The sequence below is a fragment of the Centroberyx affinis genome, unplaced genomic scaffold (genome assembly GCF_046629955.1).
Source record: "Centroberyx affinis isolate AG114_WGS23_722 - 3 ecotype Tasmania unplaced genomic scaffold, CSIRO-AGI_Caff_v1 ptg002868l_1, whole genome shotgun sequence".
Taxonomy (NCBI): domain Eukaryota; kingdom Metazoa; phylum Chordata; class Actinopteri; order Beryciformes; family Berycidae; genus Centroberyx; species Centroberyx affinis.
In genome coordinates, this window is record NW_027281002.1 from 1 (window position 1) to 19,730 (window position 19,730).

At 40.1% G+C, this 19,730-nt stretch overlaps 2 protein-coding genes across 2 annotated transcripts; both read left to right on the forward strand.

The window, feature by feature from the left end:
* Nucleotides 1–1,151: 1,151 nt before the first annotated feature.
* Nucleotides 1,152–9,975, forward strand: LOC139658293 (uncharacterized). The gene is made up of 4 exons (XM_071536381.1): nucleotides 1,152–1,214; nucleotides 1,700–3,304; nucleotides 7,625–7,666; nucleotides 8,272–9,975. The coding sequence occupies exons 2-4, from the start codon at nucleotides 1,702–1,704 to the stop codon at nucleotides 9,960–9,962; spliced, it is 3,336 nt and encodes a 1,111-aa protein (XP_071392482.1). The 5' UTR covers nucleotides 1,152–1,214; nucleotides 1,700–1,701; the 3' UTR covers nucleotides 9,963–9,975.
* A 3,546-nt stretch (nucleotides 9,976–13,521) lies between these two features.
* On the forward strand, nucleotides 13,522–16,321 carry LOC139658299 (E3 ubiquitin/ISG15 ligase TRIM25-like). Its single transcript, XM_071536389.1, has 2 exons — nucleotides 13,522–13,608; nucleotides 14,266–16,321. The coding sequence occupies exon 2, from the start codon at nucleotides 14,268–14,270 to the stop codon at nucleotides 15,477–15,479; it is 1,212 nt and encodes a 403-aa protein (XP_071392490.1). The 5' UTR covers nucleotides 13,522–13,608; nucleotides 14,266–14,267; the 3' UTR covers nucleotides 15,480–16,321.
* The last annotated feature ends 3,409 nt before the right edge of the window (nucleotides 16,322–19,730 follow it).

A 19,730-nucleotide genomic window follows, 5' to 3' on the forward strand; every position in this document is an offset into this window, starting at 1 on the left:
TTTACCATAGCAACACAAACACACACACACACACACACACACACACACACACACACACAGATTGACGGAGTAAAGTGCAGCTGTGGGTGCGGGCTGCTGGTTGTGTGAAAGATGTGCAGATTGCTCCCTCTAGTGGTGAATTGGAGTAAAGTCACTGTCTCCACTACAGTGAAACTTGCACTGTGGTAAAGGACTGAGTGTTACATCCCACTCCATCCAGCTTCAACACGTCAGGTAGAGTAAACACACTGACACCATGGTGGCTCAGCAGGCTAAGACACATGCCATGAATTCATGAAGTTCATCAGTGCTCTACAAATAACAAAAGAGAGAGAGAGAGAGAGAGAGAGAGAGAGAGACTATACTTGACTCGCAACAAGCTGCTGTCTACACTGGGATGCATTTCTTTCTACTGTAATGTTCTCTAATGACCTGTAGGTTGTGAAGTTTTTCAACAACTGTAAAGGCGTGTTCACACATTCTGCTTTTATGTCAAAAAATCACTACCTGGACTACATCTTGTGCTTAATATAAGACGTGCTTTCACCTGTTGCCTTAAATGTGAGTTAATAAACTCTAGTATATGAGTATTCGTAGTGTCGGGCATATCATTATTATACACCCTTTGAAAGACAATGTTTTGAGTATTATTATTTCCTAGATTGTGATACAGCAGCTCTTCCCTTCCCTGAATCATGTTTTTTTTCACACGAAACTAGGGAGAATGGCCTCTCTCCTTTCAGGAGAGAAGAGCCTGATAAACAAAAGTCAGGGTAGACATGGTGACTCAAGTCTACTTTGTCATTTTCTTTGCACCAATCATACAATCAGTGCATGGCCATGGTCAGGATGTTGCACCAATTTCTGTAAGCATATGAGGAGGCTGAATAATTTTTTTTACTGCTTCCCACTACTTCCTGGTCTCAACTTCTACTGTTTGAGTCCCAGTGTGATTCAACTCTTTCAACTATGACAAACTCAGGTGCAACACTTCCCTAAAAATCAGTCTCTGAATCAAGTTATTTAAAGTTGATAAGTTCTTACTGGTTAGCAAAGACTCAGCTATTAAAGGGTTAACTTGAAGGGGAGGGACATTTTTTCACGGAAATGAAACTGAACCTTGACTAGCTCTACAGAAATCTTCCCACCAAAAAGGCTTTTTAGTTTCTAGGTTTCACACAAAAACAGAGAGCAGAGACAGCATCCATATAGAGGTGAAGTTTAACTCCATTTTTCTGTTCATGTGTTCACTAGATTTCTGATGTGCTGGATGTTTAGAGCTATTACAATTTTGCATCATGACTTATTTGGAATGAATTAGGTCTTTCTAATTGATATAGCCAGGCTTGAGGACGTTACGCTACACTCAAAATTTAACCAGCTACAAACTGTAATCACCATTTTCCATTGGAAGAATTAGTACAGCTAAAATCAGTTTCTTTCAACCACAACTGACAGTATTTGAAATAGTGTTACCATCATCAACACGCATAATTTCAGATGGTGTAATGGTGTCTTATTTGTATTATTAATCTTTTTAATCTAATCTATCTAATCTATCAGTTGTGCTTTATTCATAGGAATATCTAATAACACAGCAAGTATTTTGAATTAGTTGAATGACCTATGACATATTAAACACTCTCCTCTCCTCTCCTCTCCTCTCCTCTCCTCTCCTCCCCTCTACTCTCCTCTCTAGAAATGGCCTCAGCCATCAGTCTCCTGTCTGAAGAGCAGTTCCTGTGCTCTATCTGTCTGGATGTTTTCACTGAGCCTGTCTCTACTCCATGTGGACACAACTTCTGTAAGTCCTGTATCACCAGGCACTGGGAGAGCAAGCAGCTGAGTCAGTGTCCACTTTGTAATGAAAAGTTCCACAAAAGACCTGAGCTTCGAGTCAACACAGGATTCAGAGATGTTGTGGAGAACTTCAAGAAACTTAATGTCATAGGTAGAGCTGAGTCCCTGGTCAAACCAGGAGAGGTTCCCTGTGACTTCTGCTCTGGCACCAAGCTCAAGGCCTTGAAGTCCTGCCTGGTGTGTTTGGCCTCTTATTGTGAGACTCACCTAGAGCCTCATCAGAGAGTTGCAGCCTGGAAGAGACACAAGCTGATCGATCCTGTGAAGAACCTGGAGGACAGGATGTGCAAGAAACATGACAAGTTTTTAGAGCTCTTCTGCAGGAGTGACCAGATATGTGTTTGTGTCATGTGTACAGAACATAAGACTCATGATACAGTCCCTTTAGAGGAAGAGTATGAAGAGAAGAAGGCTCAGCTGGGGAAGAAGAAGGCAGAAGTACAGGAGATGATACAAGAACGACAACAGAAGCTTCAGGAGATGAAAGCGTCAGTGCAGCTCAACAAGAAAGACACAGAGGAAGCAATAGCTAAGAGTGTTGAGGTCTTCACTGCTCTGGTGGCCTCCATTCAAAGAAACCAGGCTGAGCTGATTGAGGTGATTGAAGAGAAGCAGAGAGCAGCAGAGAAACAGGCTGAAGGGTTCATCAAAGAGCTGGAGCAGGAAATCAGTGAGCTCCAGAGGAGAAGCACTGAGCTGGAGCGTCTCTCACACACTGAAGACCACCTCCATCTCCTCCAGAGCTTCCCATCCTGCTCCTCCTCTCCACACACCTACAACTGGTCTGGCATCAGTGTCCGCAGTCATCTGTGTGTGGAGACGGTGAGGAGAGCTGTGGCTCAGCTGGAGGAGACACTCACTAAAGAAATGATGACTCTGCTTAAAGACATAGAGCTGATTAAGGAAGATCTGGAGAAGCTGCCAGAAGACGTTAGGCTGAAGAGGATCCAGCAGCTGTATGCAGTGGATGTGACCCTTGACCCTAATACAGCACATCCTCAACTCATACTGTCTAAGCATTGGAAACAAGTGAGATGTGGAGACAGATGTAAGAATCTCCCTGACAACCCAGAGAGGTTTGATGAACATATCGATGTCCTGGGAAAAGAAGGTTTCTCTGCAGGGAGATTCTACTTCGAGGTTCAGGTAAAAGGGGATGAATGGGATTTAGGAGTAGTTAGAGAGTCAATCAACAGGAAGGGATACATCTCATACAAGCCAGAGAAAGGGACCTGGGTTATATGGCTGAGAGGTGGAAATGACTGCAAGGCTCGAGATAATTGCTGTGTTAACATCTCCCTGAAAGAGAAGCCTGAGAAGGTCGGGGTGTTTGTAGATTATGAGGAGGGACTGGTGTCCTTCTATGATGTGGAGGCCGAGACTCTGATCTACTCTTTCACTGGCTGCACCTTCAAGGAGAAGATCTATCCATTCTTCAGCCCCAGTTATGATAAAGCTGCCCCTCTGATGATCACTCCTGTCAAACACACAGCATGAGTTCAGTTTGAACCGGCAAAATATGGTATCTTTTCAAATGCAGGTTTGGAAAGTAATCTATTGCATTTTACATGATTACAGTGATCTGACTGAAAAATACCACTGGAAATAACTGGCAAACTATTCAAAATGTATCTTTACATTATCTGTTCAATTTACCATTCTATAAATTTTGTAGGAAAACTAATCCAATAATACAAGAAAATACCAAGTCTGCACAATTTGTTTAGAATAGCACAATGGATTGTTACTTATTATAAATTTGGAAGGAGTGAGGTATAGAGGGAATAAGAAGAGGACAGAGGAAGGAAGGGAGAAACCAGGGATGGGAGAGAGGGTGTCAAGAAAAGTCCCACTCACAGACTAGTTAATTAAAGGCTAGTTAAAGGACTACTTCTCCATGACTTGGATTACATATCAATAACTGACCTATTTTGTGGAAACCTAACCAACTTCTAAGAGATGGACTCTACCCCGGTAAGACAGGCTGCCGTATTCTCTCTGGAAAGATCAATAAATGATGAGTGAGTTATTAATCAGATAAAGCGTTTTTCTCCTGCTCTAAACATAGACATACATCTCCTGTTAAACATGTACATCTGTAGACATTAACAGTGTAGATGATCTAAAACCGGTTTATATCACACAGCTTCCCCATGTAAGATATGAATTAGCAGTACAGTTGATGCATTATTTGAAAGGGCCTTATTACCTCCAATAATTTTAACAATTTTCTGCTCACTGATAAAACCTTCTGTATCAGTTTTACCCATCGTAACCTGCCTCCCAACCTTTTCTTACACAAATCTAGGCCATCAGGCTCTGGAGGTTGATTAGCTGTTTTACAAGGATATCATTGGGTGTAACCCCCATACCTGTGGTGACTATATCTATGTCTTTAAATGTCTTGTTTTCAGTTCACAAACAACAGACCTTCTTAGTGTTCTGGCCTCATGATTATTTTACTACAGATTCTGACATGCTGTCTCTCTTCATTCCTAACTGTGACACAATTGTAAATATTGTTGATTTTAACATTCATGTTTGTTGTCTGATTAAGTCTTGCTGTGAACTTCCTAAACACTGTTGATTCTTTTAATTTTACTTCACACACCATCGGGTCAAGACACAATCTTGGACAAATACTTGATCCTCTCCTTTCATTTGTTTTGTACGGAGCCCCTCTGGGGTCACATGGTAGAAAAAAAAACTTGATGTGTAAATCCGTGCGAACGGATTTGTAAACTGTGCCAACGGATTTGTAAACCATTTCCGTTCGCACAGTTTACAAATCCGTTTGCATGGATTGTGAATCCGAGGGCACGGTTTTGAAATCCGTGCGCACAGTTTACAAATCTATTTGCACGGATTTACACATTGAGGTTTTTTTTCTACCATGTGACCCCAGAGGGGCTCCGTAAACGGCAGATTTAACGATAGTGAAATTAGTTAAATTGATTTAGCTTTGTGTTTTTGGAGTTTCACAGCTTACAAATCCATTCTACCATGTGACCCCAGAGGGGCTCCGTAGGTTTGAACATTAAAGATTTAGAAACTATGGATTTGTGTTTTTCATGTATCTTTATTTCCAGTATTGACAGACATTTACTGATGCCTTCTGTTCTTGTTAAGCTGATGTTAATAATTTCAACAATCCCTGCCTTTAGCTTTCTTAGCCTCATGGTCACCTGATAAATTGATATAACGAGATTCCAAGAAACTTTCAAATGTTGTTATAATGAGAAAAAGATCTATAGCCTAATGAGAAAACAGCCTAGGGACATCAGAGAAATTGAGAATGGCTCGTTTACACGATTTAATCAAGTTGACTCAGACTCATGGAATGAGACAACTCAACAGCAACAATCAGACTCACTCAACTCATCCTGACTCAGACACAATCAAGTTCATATCTTGTTATAACGAGAAAAGTTTCTCGTTAATTTGGATTGAGAAGATTTTGACACAAAGGGATAAAAATCCTGAGGAAATGTCTGAAGCAAATTCCCTTCATCATCAGTGTTTCTCCACTAGAAGTCCAGCAGGTGGCACTGAGGTGGCAGGATGGCCTAGTGATTAGAGAAACTGTCCTTGAACCAGAGGACCTGGGTTCAAGTCCTGTTTTGTTGGTACATCTGCTCTGCTTTAGTATCCTTGAGCAAGACACTGCACCCCTACAAGCTGCAAGGGAGTTGTTCTCTAGCTGACCTACACTCTGACCTGTAGGGAGATGGGCAAGTGAAAAGAGAAGTTTCCAACAGTATTAATGAAATATATCAATATTTTTGTTTAGGCTCAGAAAAACTGAACAACTGAAATCATGCATGATTTGCTTATAGAAGGAAAAAATGAAGGAAGAGGGGAAAAAAAGAAGAAAGATAGAATGTAGGAAGAATAGAAGGAACTATATGTTTTGCAGTTTAAATGTTGAATTCATGTTGTTAGCCTGAATAACATGGGTTGTGTAAAGTATATATGACATAAGTCATATCAAGCATCAATTTAAAAGGGGTTATAATGATGAAAGCAAGACCATGGGAGGAATGTGCCTACAGTCATATAAAAATGAACGTTTTCCTCCATGAAAGTTTATACAAACCCTGACTCTCAGCATCCATGGGTCTGACTATTGACTGAGTGCAGTGCAGTGCAGCTGTGGGTGCGGGCTGCTGGTTGTGTGAAAGATGTGCAGATTGCTCCCTCTAGTGGTGAATTGGAGTAAAGTCACTGTCTCCACTACAGTGAAACTTGTGCAGCAGCACTGTGGTAATCCCACTCCATCCAGCTTCAACACATCAGGTAAACACACTGATACCATGGTGGCTCACCAGTCAAAGGCACATGCCATGAACTCATGAAGTTCATAAGTGCTCTACAAATAACAAAAGTACAGAGGAGGTGGTGTTTGCACTTTGCTGCATCATGTCTCAGCCTCCTTCAAGCAACGCCATGAAAACCTTCCTGAACTTCTGCAATATGCCTGTATGTCTCATCAGAGCAGCATTTATTATCTCAATGTGTCTGACAATACATTTTAGTTCACATGTGTAGAGTAAACCCTTCTGATACCACTGTACCTTCACATTGACCCTGTAGATGGGTTACATCCTGTTTGCACAACGACATTTTGTTTAGCTACACTTAAGGATGAGTTTAAACTAGATGATCAGTACGCATGCCATGTACACACACACGTTCACACCAGGGTACACACGCACACACACACACACACACACACACTCACTGTATATGGCTCACAGCGAGCTGCTGTCTACACTGGGATGCATTTGTTTCTGCTGTGTTGCCATGTCATTAATCTGAGAAACCCAGAAGCTCTCGTGACACGAAGCGAGAGCGTCAAGGGTCTGAGAGCAAGATTATTATTCTGTTTTTATGTAGAAAAATCGCCTATTTTATGGTTTATGTATGTATTTACTTGTATCGACAGAACTTTGATTTTTATACTGTAACACTCTTACTGATTTTACTGATTTTTGCCCTTACTCTAACTTTCAGTGTTCAGAAACTCTTTTCTTGTTTTTAATTTTCTTACTTTTACTTATTTACTTCTATCTTATCCATCTCTGTTTTTACTTCTCTCTTTTACTCATGTAAAGCACTTTGAGTTGCCCCGTGTACGAATTGTGCTATATAAATAAACTTGACCTATTCATAGTGTCGGACCTATCATTATACATGACACCCTTTTGAGTATCATTACTTATTATTATTTCCCAGGTTGTGATACAGTAGCTCTTCCCTTCCCTGCATCATGTTTACTTCGCACACAACCAGGGAAAATGTCTTTTTTCCTTTATGTGGAGAGAGGACCCTGTTAAAAAACAAAAATGTCAGTGCACCAATCATACAATTAATGCATGGGCATGGTCAGTAGTGTGATATACAGTAAGTTGCACCAATTGGTGTAAGCACATTAGGAGGCTGAATACATTTTTTATTACTTCCTACTTCTCACTTCTACTGTTTGAGTCCCAGTGTGATTCAACTCTGATTCTTTCACCTGTGAAAAACTCATGTGCAACACTCCCCTAAAAAAACCCAACCAACATTCTTCTCTGCATCAAACATTAAAGGGAAATCCGTCTTTGAATCAAGTTGTTATTTAAAGTTGATAAGTTCTTACTGGTTAGCAAACACTCAGCTATTAAAGGGTTAACTTGAAGGGGAGGGACATCTCAGTCTTTTTTCACTGAAATGAAACTGAAAGTTATTTTGCTCTACAGCAAACGACTGTTTTGTTTTGAAGTTTCACACAAAAAGAGAGAGCAGAGACAGCATCCATATACAGGTGAAGTTTAACTTCATATTCTGTTCATAGATTTCTGATGTGCTGGATGTTTAGAGCTATTACATATATCTACTGTCTCATGTTAACAACATTTCATGCAGTGTGAACAGCTTACTCACTGTAATTAATTATGCATCATGATTTTGTTCATAATTTTGTCTTTAATATACTATTTGTTAAACAATCAGCTAACATTATTAGCCACAGTATTAAAATGAGTTTAGAATGAAGCGATTAATTTAGGTCTCTGTAATAATGTTGCCAACGACAACAATCATGATTTCAGATGGTGTAAATTTGTATTCTCATTCTCAACCTGTTTATAGTAATCAACTAATTGACTATTTCTAAAATGCAAATTTGATTGCTGTTTTTGTTAGCAACTGTAATGAATCACACTTACCATTTTTGTAATCAGATTACAGTAATGCTGGCAAAATGGCTTAGTTTCAATCAGAAAAAGTGGTTATAATAACAAAATACTCTCAAATAATATCAGTTGTGCTTTATTTGTAGGAATATCTATATGTGAGGATTGCAAAAGACACTGAACTGATGGAATGATCAATGACATATTAAAGACTCTCCTCTCTCCTCTCCTCTAGAAATGGCCTCAGCCATCAGTCTCCTGTCTGAAGAGCAGTTCCTCTGCTCTATCTGTCTGGATGTTTTCACTGAGCCTGTCTCTACTCCATGTGGACACAACTTCTGTAAAGCCTGTATCACCAAATATTGGGACAACAATGACCAGTGCCATTGTCCAATGTGTAAAAAGTCTTTTGCCAACAGACCAGATTTCTTTGTCAATACTTTGATCTCTGAAATGGCAGCTCAGTTCAGGAAGTCTGTTGATGTGAAAGCTGCCAGCAGTGAAAGCCACACACAAGAAGCTGCCAAGCCAGTGGAGGTTCCCTGTGACTTCTGCTCTGGCACCAAGCTCAAGGCCTTGAAGTCCTGCCTGGTGTGTTTGGCCTCTTATTGTGAGACTCACCTAGAGCCTCATCAGAGAGTTGCAGCCCTGAAGAGACACAAGCTGATCGATCCTGTGGAGAACCTGGAGGATAGGATGTGTAAGAAACATGACAAGTTTTTAGATCTTTTCTGCAGGAGTGACCAGATATGTGTTTGTGTCATGTGTACAGAACATAAGACTCATGATACAGTCCCTTTAGAGGAAGAGTATGAAGAGAAGAAGGCTCAGTTGGGGAAGAAGAAGGCAGAAGTACAGGAGATGATACAAGAACGACAACAGAAGCTTCAGGAGATGAAAGCGTCAGTGCAGCTCAACAAGAAAGACACAGAGGAAGCAATAGCTAAGAGTGTTGAGGTCTTCACTGCTCTGGTGGCCTCCATTCAAAGAAACCAGGCTGAGCTGATTGAGGTGATTGAAGAGAAGCAGAGAGCAGCAGAGAAACAGGCTGAAGGGTTCATCAAAGAGCTGGAGCAGGAAATCAGTGAGCTCCAGAGGAGAAGCACTGAGCTGGAGCGTCTCTCACACACTGAAGACCACCTCCATCTCCTCCAGAGCTTCCCATCCTGCTCCTCCTCTCCACACACCTACAACTGGTCTGGCATCAGTGTCCGCAGTCATCTGTGTGTGGAGACGGTGAGGAGAGCTGTGGCTCAGCTGGAGGAGACACTCACTAAAGAAATGATGACTCTGCTTAAAGACATAGAGCTGATTAAGGAAGATCTGGAGAAGCTGCCAGAAGATGTTAGGCTGAAGAGGATCCAGCAGCTGTATGCAGTGGATGTGACTCTTGACTCTAATACAGCACACCCTGAACTCATCCTGTCTGAGGATGGGAAACAGGTGAGATGTGGAGACACACTTCAGAATCTCCCTGACAAACCAGAGAGGTTTGATGAACATATCGATGTCCTGGGAAAAGAAGGTTTCTCTTCAGGGAGATTCTACTTTGAGGTTCAGGTAAAAGGGCATGAATGGGATTTAGGAGTAGTTAGAGAGTCAATCAACAGGAAGGGAAATATCTCATACAGCCCCAAGAAAGGACACTGGATTTTATTGCTAAGAGATGGAAATCACTACAAGGCTCGAGATAATACCAGGGTTCCCCTCTCTCTGAGACATAAGGTTAAGAAGGTCGGGGTGTTTGTAGATTATGAGGAGGGACTTGTGTCCTTCTATGATGTGGAGGCCAAGACTCTGATCTACTCTTTCACTGGCTGCACCTTCACTGAGAAGATCTATCCATTATTTAGCCCCAGTTATGATGATGATGATGAAGAAAACTCTGCACCTCTGATCATCACTCCTGTCAAACACACAGAATGAGTTCATTTTGAATCAGCACAATTTCATTGTATATTTTCAAAGTAATCGATCACATTTTATAAGATTACAGTAATCTGTCAACAAAAACCTGGAAATAACTGGCCAACTATTCAAATTATATTTACATTTTCTGTTCAATTTACTGTTCTGTATATTTTGGAGGAAAACTAATCTAAAAATACAAACAAAAAAACACACCAAGAATTCACCATTTGTTTAGAGCAGCAAAATGGATTGTTACTGATTCCAAAATTAGACAGGTATTCAGTAATCTGTTCCATATGTATTTTTTTTAAGTAATCTTGATTGCCTTGATGATGTGGGATAAAATACTTTAGTATCGCATACAAATTTTACCAGCAACAACATTGTGTTGTGACTTGTTAATAGTCTCTTTCTGTATATTAAGTGTAAATACATACATATTTTGTATGAAATAAGATAGAACATAGACTAACTGATCACACAGTTTTTAATCCTCTGTATGTAACTCCAATGTTGTCATACATCTTGTGTTAAACATGTAAATCTGTTGACATTGACAGTGTAGATTATCTGTTAAACTTACATTTGCCTTGGGCACAACTTTTAATTTTATGCCCAAGGTGCTTTGACTGCTTCTAAATAAACCCGGTTTCTATCACACAGCTTCCCCATGTAAGACATGAAGTAGCAGTACAGTTGATGTAAAGAAAGAATGTGTCACTTTCAACACCACATATGTCAGACTTGGTTTCTCAACACTTTTATTTGAATGGGGCCTTATGACCTCCAATAATTTACACATTTTCTACTGATATCTGATATCTGGTTGAAACCTTCTGTATCAGTTTTACTCATCGTAACCTGCCTCCCAACCTTTTCTTACCTACACAAATCTAGGCCATCAGGCTGTGGAGGTTGGTTAGCTGTTTTACAAGGATATCATTGAGTGTAACCCTCATAGCCTACCTGTGGTGACTATATCTCATTTAAATGTCTTGTTTTCAGCACAACAGCACACTTCATTTATCTTAGTGTACTGGCCTCATGATTATTTTAATACAGATTCTGATGTGCTGCCTCTCTTCATTCCTAACTATGACAGAATTGTAAATTTTGTTGGTTTTGACATTCATGTTTGTTGTCTGATTAAGTCTTGCTCTGCACTTCTTTAACATTGTTGATTCTTTTAACACTTGATCCTCTCCTTTCATTTTGTTTGAACATTAAAGATTTAGAAATTATGGACGTATGTGTTTCGTGTATCTTTATTTCCAGTGATGACAGAAATTTACTGATGCGTACTGTTCTTATTCAACTCATGTTGCTGCTTATCAACACAGATGATTTACTGAATAGTTTCAACAGTCTCTGCGTATAGCTTTCTTAGCCTCATGGTCACCTGCTAAAACTAGGAGAAATACAGTTTCCAAGGCCACTGGCTCAGTGATCAGACTCATTGTGAAGAGGAAACTTAGAGAGGCTGAATATAATTCAAGACATGGAAATTAGAGCTTCTTTGAAATCCTGAAGGATCTAATTTGATTTTTAGCACAAATGGGTAAAAATGCAGAGGAAATGTCTGAAGCAAATTCCCTTTATCATCAATGTCACTCCACTAGATCTCCAGCAGGTTTCACTAAGGTGGCAGGATGGCCTTGTGATTAGAGACTGTCTTTAAACCTTAGGACCTGGGTTGAAGTCCAGTTTTGTTAGCTGAAACTGACACACTTTGTGGAATTTTGCAAACATCTTTTAAGTGTCATAGAGGTGATATAGCTTTTGCTTTGTTTTAAAATTATTGAATGCACTCCGTAGAGGTTACATGTCAAGCCCATACTGCATTTTGTGTGTGTGTGTGTGTGTGTGTGTGTGTGTGTGTGTTGGATGCCTGAATAACATGGATAGTGTAAAGTATATGACATAAGTCGTATCCCGCATCCATTAAAAAGATTATGAAAGCAAAACAATTGTGCTTACAGTCATATAACAGTTTTCTAGAAACCTTACTACTTGGACTGAACTGATTTTGAATGAAAGTTTGCCAATCCTCTGCATGACAGATTTTCTGTCAAAATCAGAGTCACAGTAACCTTCAGCAGTTTCATTTACATTTCAGACGTTCAGCAGATGTGTGTATGCAGCTTCCAGTAAGCGCATTAATTTAATGCATTCACAAAACATACAAGAAATTTGGCTTGGTGCACTTCATGCTCATTCCTGTGAAAGGTGAAATGTGCAAAGTGTATGAAATACATTCCTTCCCTCTGTTCAGGAACAGGGTTAGAAGGAAGGAAAAAAGTATGGAAGGATGTATGAAGAATTGAATGCAGGCAGAAGGGTTGAAAGCAAGGAAAAAAGGAAGGAAAGAGGTAGGGAGGCAGGGAAAGAAAGCAAAAGAACGCAAGATTAGGAGAAAATTTAAAGATGGAGAATGAATGGAGGGATGGATGGATGGAGGAAAAGGTGGAAGGAGTGAAAGAAGGAGGGAGGGAGAGAAGAAAAGGGAAAGGGGACTTGTCTTTGAGCAAACTTTCTCTTCCATTTGAGAGATTTGTCTTTACCTCAGTAACACACACACACACACACAAATACACACTCACTGTATATGGCTCACAGCGAGCTGCTGTCTACACTGGGATGCATTTGTTTCTGCTGTGTTGCCATGTCATTAATCTGAGAAACCCAGAAGCTCTCGTGACACGAAGCGAGAGCGTCAAGGGTCTGAGAGCAAGATTATTATTCTGTTTTTATGTAGAAAAATCGCCTATTTTATGGTTTATGTATGTATTTACTTGTATCGACAGAACTTTGATTTTTATACTGTAACACTCTTACTGATTTTACTGATTTTTGCCCTTACTCTAACTTTCAGTGTTCAGAAACTCTTTTGTTTTTAATTTTCTTACTTTTACTTATTTACTTCTATCTTATCCATCTCTGTTTTTACTTCTCTCTTTTACTCATGTAAAGCACTTTGAGTTGCCCTGTGTACGAATTGTGCTATATAAATAAACTTGACCTATTCATAGTGTCGGACATATCATTATACATGACACCCTTTTGAGTATCATTACTTATTATTATTTCCCAGGTTGTGATACAGTAGCTCTTCCCTTCCCTGCGTCATGTTTACTTCGCACACAACCAGGGAAAATGTCTTTTTTCCTTTATGTGGAGAGAGGACCCTGTTAAAAAACAAAAATGTCAGTGCACCAATCATACAATTAATGCATGAGCATGGTCAGTAGTGTGATATACAGTAAGTTGCACCAATTGGTGTAAGCACATTAGGAGGCTGAATACATGTTTTATTACTTCCTACTTCTCACTTCTACTGTTTGAGTCCCAGTGTGATTCAACTCTGATTCTTTCACCTGTGAAAAACTGATGTGCAACACTCCCCTAAAAAAACCAACCAACATTCTTCTCTGCCTCAAACATTAAAGGGAAATCCGTCTTTGAATCAAGTTGTTATTTAAAATTGATAAGTTCTTACTGGTTAGCAAACACTCAGCTATTAAAGGGTTAACTTGAAGGGGAGGGACATCTCAGTCTTTTTTCGCTGAAATGAAACTGAAAGTTATTTTGCTCTACAGCAAACGACTGTTTTGTTTTGAGGTTTCACACAAAAAGAGAGAGCAGAGACAGCATCCATATACAGGTGAAGTTTAACTTCATATTCTGTTCATAGATTTCTGATGTGCTGGATGTTATAGCTATTACATGTTATAAATTTACTGTCTCATGTTAACAACATTTCATGCAGTGTGAACAGCTTACTCACTGTAATCAATTATGCATCATGATTTTGTTCATAATTTTGTCTTTAATATACTATTTGTTAAGCATTCAGCTAACATTCTTAGCCACAGTATTAAAATGAGTTTAGAATGAAGTGAATAATTTAGGTCTCTGTAACAGTGTCACCATCGTCAACATCCATGATTTCAGATGTAAAATCGTATTTGTATTCTCATTCTCAACCTGTTTCTAGTAATGAACTGATTAACTATTTCTAAAATGCATCTGTAATTTGATTGCTGTTTTTCTTAGTAACTGTAATGAATCACAGTTACCATTTTTGTTACTGATTGTTTACTGTAATGCTGGCAAAATGGCTTAGTTTCAATCAGAAAAAAGTGGTTATAATAAACCAAATACACGCTCAAGTAATATCAGTTGTGCTTTATTAGTAGGAATATCTATACGTATGTGAGGATTGCAAAAGACACTCTACTGATGGAACGATCAATGACATATTAAAGACTCTCCTCCCCTCCTTGTCTCCTCTCCTCTCCTCTCCTCTCCTCTCCTCTAGAAATGGCCTCAGCCATCAGTCTCCTGTCTGAAGAGCAGTTCCTATGCTCTATCTGTCTGGATGTTTTCACTGAGCCTGTCTCTACTCCATGTGGACACAACTTCTGTAAAGCCTGTATCACCAGATATTGGGACAACAATGACCAGTGCCATTGTCCAATGTGTAAAAAGTCTTTTGCCAACAGACCAGATTTCTTTGTCAATACTTTGATCTCTGAAATGGCAGCTCAGTTCAGGAAGTCTGTTGATGTGAAAGCTGCCAGCAGTGAAAGCCACACACAAGAAGCTGCCAAGCCAGTGGAGGTTCCCTGTGACTTCTGCTCTGGCACCAAGCGTAAGGCCTTTAAGTCCTGCCTGGTGTGTTTGGCCTCTTATTGTGAGACTCACCTAGAGCCTCATCAGAGAGTCGCAGCCTGGAAGAGACACAAGCTGATCGATCCTGTGGAGAACCTGGAGGACAGGATGTGTAAGAAACATGACAAGTTTTTAGATCTTTTCTGCAGGAATGACCAGATATGTGTTTGTGTCATGTGTACAGAACATAAGACTCATGATACAGTCCCTTTGGAGGAAGAGTATGAAGAGAAGAAGGCTCAGCTGGGGAAGAAGAAGGCAGAAGTACAGGAGATGATACAAGAACGACAACAGAAGCTTCAGGAGATGAAAGCGTCAGTGCAGCTCAGTAAGAAAGACACAGAGGAAGCAATAGCTAAGAGTGTTGAGGTCTTCACTGCTCTGGTGGCCTCCATTCAAAGAAACCAGGCTGAGCTGATTGAGGTGATTGAAGAGAAGCAGAGAGCAGCAGAGAAACAGGCTGAAGGGTTCATCAAAGAGCTGGAGCAGGAAATCAGTGAGCTGCAGAGGAGAAGCACTGAGCTGGAGCGTCTCTCACACACTGAAGACCACCTCCACCTCCTCCAGAGCTTCCCATCCTGCTCCTCCTCTCCACACACCAACAACTGGTCTGGCATCAGTGTCCGCAGTCATCTGTGTGTGGAGACGGTGAGGAGAGCTGTGGCTCAGCTGGAGGAGACACTCACTAAAGAGATGACGACTCTGCTTAAAGACATAGAGCTGATTAAGGAAGATCTGGAGAAGCTGCCTGCAGCTTTTGCTCCAGATCCATCTGAACAGCTGAATGAATTGAATGTGTTCCCTGTTTATGTTGATGATAGATGGGAGGATTATGGTAGTGATGGGAGTGGTGAATGGTGAAGAGCAAGAGCATCGGGAGAGATGGAGAGAGGGATAAATGTGAAATAGTACATTATGGAGAGAGGGAGGGATATATGGAGAGAGATATAGAGGGAATAAGAAGAGGACAGAAGTGGGAAGGGAGAAATCAGGGATGTGAGGGAGGGTGTACAAGGAGTCTCAAGAAACGTTCCACTCACAGACAGCGTTTGGGAGATAGTGTCACCTTTTCTTCCTCCAGTGTAGATTATCTGTTAAACTTACATTTGTCTTGGACACAACTTTTGACTTTATGCTCAAGGTATATGATTGCTCAAGGTACTTGGACTGCTTCACAACAGGTTTCTATCACACAACTTCCCCTTATAAGACATGAAGTAGCATTACAGTTGATGCAAGAAATCTGTCACTTCCAACACCACATATATACAGTATGATTTGTTTATTAAATGGTAGATCCCTCAACACTTTTATTTTAAGTGGTTTTATTACCTTCAATATTTTTCTTATTTTTTCTGCTCACTGATGTCTGGTTTAAAACTTCTGTAACAGTTTTACCCAATGTAACCAGCCTCCCAACCTTTTCTTACCTACATGCAACCCCGATACCTGTGGTGACTATATCTACAACAGCCCACTTAATTTATCTTAGTGTCCTGGACTCATGATTATTTTCCTACCAATTTCTGACATGCTGTCTCTCTTTATTCCTAACTGACAGAATTGTAACATTTGTTGATTTTAACATTAATTTGTTTGTTGTCTGATAAAATTTTGCTGCAGACATCCTAAACACTGTGGATTCTTATAATCTTACTTTACATACCATTGGGTCAAGACATAATCTTGGACAAACACGTGTTCCTCTCTTTTCATTTGGTTTGAACATTAAAGATTTAGAAACTATCGATTTATGTGTTTCATGTATCTTTATTTCCAGTGCTGACAGAAATTTATTGATGCATTACGTTCTTATTCAACTCAAGTTGCTGCTTATCAACCCACAGATGATTTACTAAATAATGTGTGTTTATACAAGCAATGTACATGTGTTTGTTTACTGTACGTGTGTTTAATGTACCAGAATGTACAGGGATTTAGCCTAGGAATGCACCTAATATTTGTAAGCAAATTTATGGAAATTATAAATCATGCATCATATGCTTATAGAAGGAAGAAACTAAGGAAAAGGGAAGGGAAAAGATGGAGGATAGGAAGAATGGAAGGAACGTTCTGCAGTTTAATTTACATTCCATGCATTTAGCAGATGCATGTATGCAACTTCCAGTAAGTGCATTCATTTAATGCATTCACAGAACATACAAGAAATTTGTCTTGGTGCACTTGATGCTCACGCATAGGAAAGGTGAAATGTGTTCAGGAACAGGGGGAAGGAAAAAAGCAAGAAAGGATGGATGTAGAATTGAATGCAAGCAGAAGGGTCGAAAGCAAGGAAAGAAGGAAGGAAGGAGGTAGAGAGGCAGGGCAAGAAAGCAAGGCTAGGAGGGAATTAGAGAAAGGAGGATGAATGAAAGGGGGAAGAGAGGGATGATGGAGGAAAATGAAAGAGTGATAGAGGGAAGGAGGGAGGGACTAAAAGGAGTTGAGAGGGAACGTGACAGAAAGATGGAAGGGATAAAGGATAAAGTTCTGCAGTCTCTTTTTGGTAAGCAGAGAGAAATTGGGTCACAGCGTTTATCTGTTAACCTGACAATTCCATGTGTTAAGAAAAAAAACATCCTAATGCAAAAAAACACATCCTAATGATCCTAATGTAAACAAAGTCTAATGGTTTGAGAAATAAGCTTGTAATTGTAAGGTCACTAGTTGAAAAATCCCCAGATCAGCTGGGAAAATCTGGGTGGGGGAAGTGGGCAAGAAGTGCTTCTCCTCTTGCAACAGCTAGTGTTGAAGTGCTATTGAGCAACAATACAAGACCCATGTGTGAGAGTGTGTTTGTGTGTGTGACCCCCCCCCCCCCCCCCCCCAGGCTGTAAATAAAGAGTGTGCTCTTAACCAACCTGCTGGATTGAATGAGGATTAAAAAGAAAAAGATTAATTAACAACCTTTAAATACCGCCACTTTTAATAAGACTGTATTCTCTGTGTTTGTTTGTTTTGAAGGCCGTTACCACAACAAAGAATGTACGTTTCGTCTGCTAGCTCATTTCCATATAAAAGTAAAAATCAGTTGTGGTTCCTACGCCTCATTAAACCAAAAGGCTTATTCTTAGAATGTGTCTTTTGCTCTGTTTCTCAAAATAAATAGGCTAATCCCCCTTTTTGGTACAGTTCAGTAGTAATGATTTATTGTGTACTGGTATTTTAGGAGGTGGGCATGCGAGGGAGCCAGGCTTATAGACTGTACGCCTGCACATCCACTTGATTACACTGCTGGGTATAATTATGACTGATACACTGAAAATATTATATATAATATAATGTCCTTATATCTGTCATAATATTTGCATAAGTGTGAGTTAACGTCAAGAGCAGCCATTGTTTTTTATCCATCTAATTACCTAATTTGATGCTAATTAACTAATACATGTATAGGCTATACAATCTACAAAACATGGATACCATATTGTTCAGTATAAGAAAAATTCTATTGTTAATTATTATACATTAGCAGTAGTCAGCCAAGTCATAGATTCATATCTCTGAGTAAAAGACTATATATATTTAAACTAAAAAAAAAAAAAAAAAAACAGGACCATAGGGAAACTCAGAGGGCACAGACTGTGTATCCCTTGCCTGCTCCAAGTATGAATATGTTACAGGTATTACTATAAATATAAATTCAGATTATTCTAATTATAAATCCAGATCCCCCATGCTTAAAAATATCCTCTATTCATGTATGGGGAGAAAGAGGAGAAAGGACGGGGTGATTGAAGGGTCCGTTGCTGGATGGGACCCCAGCAAGGTCCTTGATGTGAGGCTTTGTCGTACACAAAGAAACATTTAAGTTTGTTTAGATGTTATTTTAAGCAGCCCACTTACTTGCTATTCATTCAATCCAAATAAGTGGGAATGTTATACATTACCTAAAGTCTTTATCAACAACACTCTAACTTGCTTTTAAGATTTAAAAATATCTGAATATTGAAAAAAATGCTCAACTTAAATCTATATGGTAGAATTTTATGGTTGTTGGCAGTCAAGAATTCTGGCAATGTGCATTTAGGCCAACATTTCTCAGACTGTGTATCAGTCAGTCAATCAGTGTATCACTGAGTCTGGTGGGTTTCCAGATATTAGTTTGTTTTAATGAGCCTGGGCGTCAGGACAAGGTCAGAGGTAAGTGATATGAGGCATCCTGCTGTAGGGAAACTCTGGACGTTATGGAGAGGCAAGCATCAATATGAAACTTCTGTCACCTCACCAGTAGGGGGCGCAGCCACATTACTGATGGGTCAGTGTATGGACACCAGGGTTTCCCTTACCCATTTACTGTAAGATGCCATCCTATATAATGGAAAGTGTCACCTCACCTGAAGGAAAATCATCTGTATAGATCTAAACGTTTTAAGTGACCAAAAATGCGGTTTAGAGTCCATTCCAACCTGCGGAAAAATATTCCTGATAAAAAAAACCTAATGGGTCCTTTAAGCCCATGTGAAGTCACAGTGGTGCGGCTGCCTCATGTCAGTCACATCTGTTATCATAACATCATGTTGGCTGTCCTGGTGGCACAGTGGGCTGACTGGGGCTGGCTCTTGACATTTGTTGCCATCCTCTCCCCAACTTTCCTATCACTCTCCAGCTGGCAGGGATTCAGTGTCCTCCTCAAGGACACTTCGGCAGGGCGGATGTTTGCGACATGGGGCTTTTGAAGGACGGTTTGTCATTACCTCCAGGACTCCCAGCCGCCCCCGTCATTTTATTAACACTGGCCCTGCTCTCTCCAAACCCACCATTTCTAATATATTCACTCATTGGAAATCTCACGGGCCTGTTGGATTGACAGGGCATGAAGATGTCCTTTGGAATAATAATGGAGGTGGAGAGTATCGCCTCGCAGGGGGTCTTCCCATGTCAGAGGCTTCTAACAAAACGCGCTCTCCCTCTATCTCTGAAACATCAAAACTGGCACAGGCGCATTCCTTTACGCGCGTACCCGATCTAATTTCTTCAACGTGAACGCGATCGAGCAAAGAAGGAATGGACAATTCGCAGATTGAACACTTCAGTTCGAGCCATACTATGTTGGTTAGTCTAACATATTCAACACTGCTTCAGAATAGCTACAATAATCCAAATGTACAG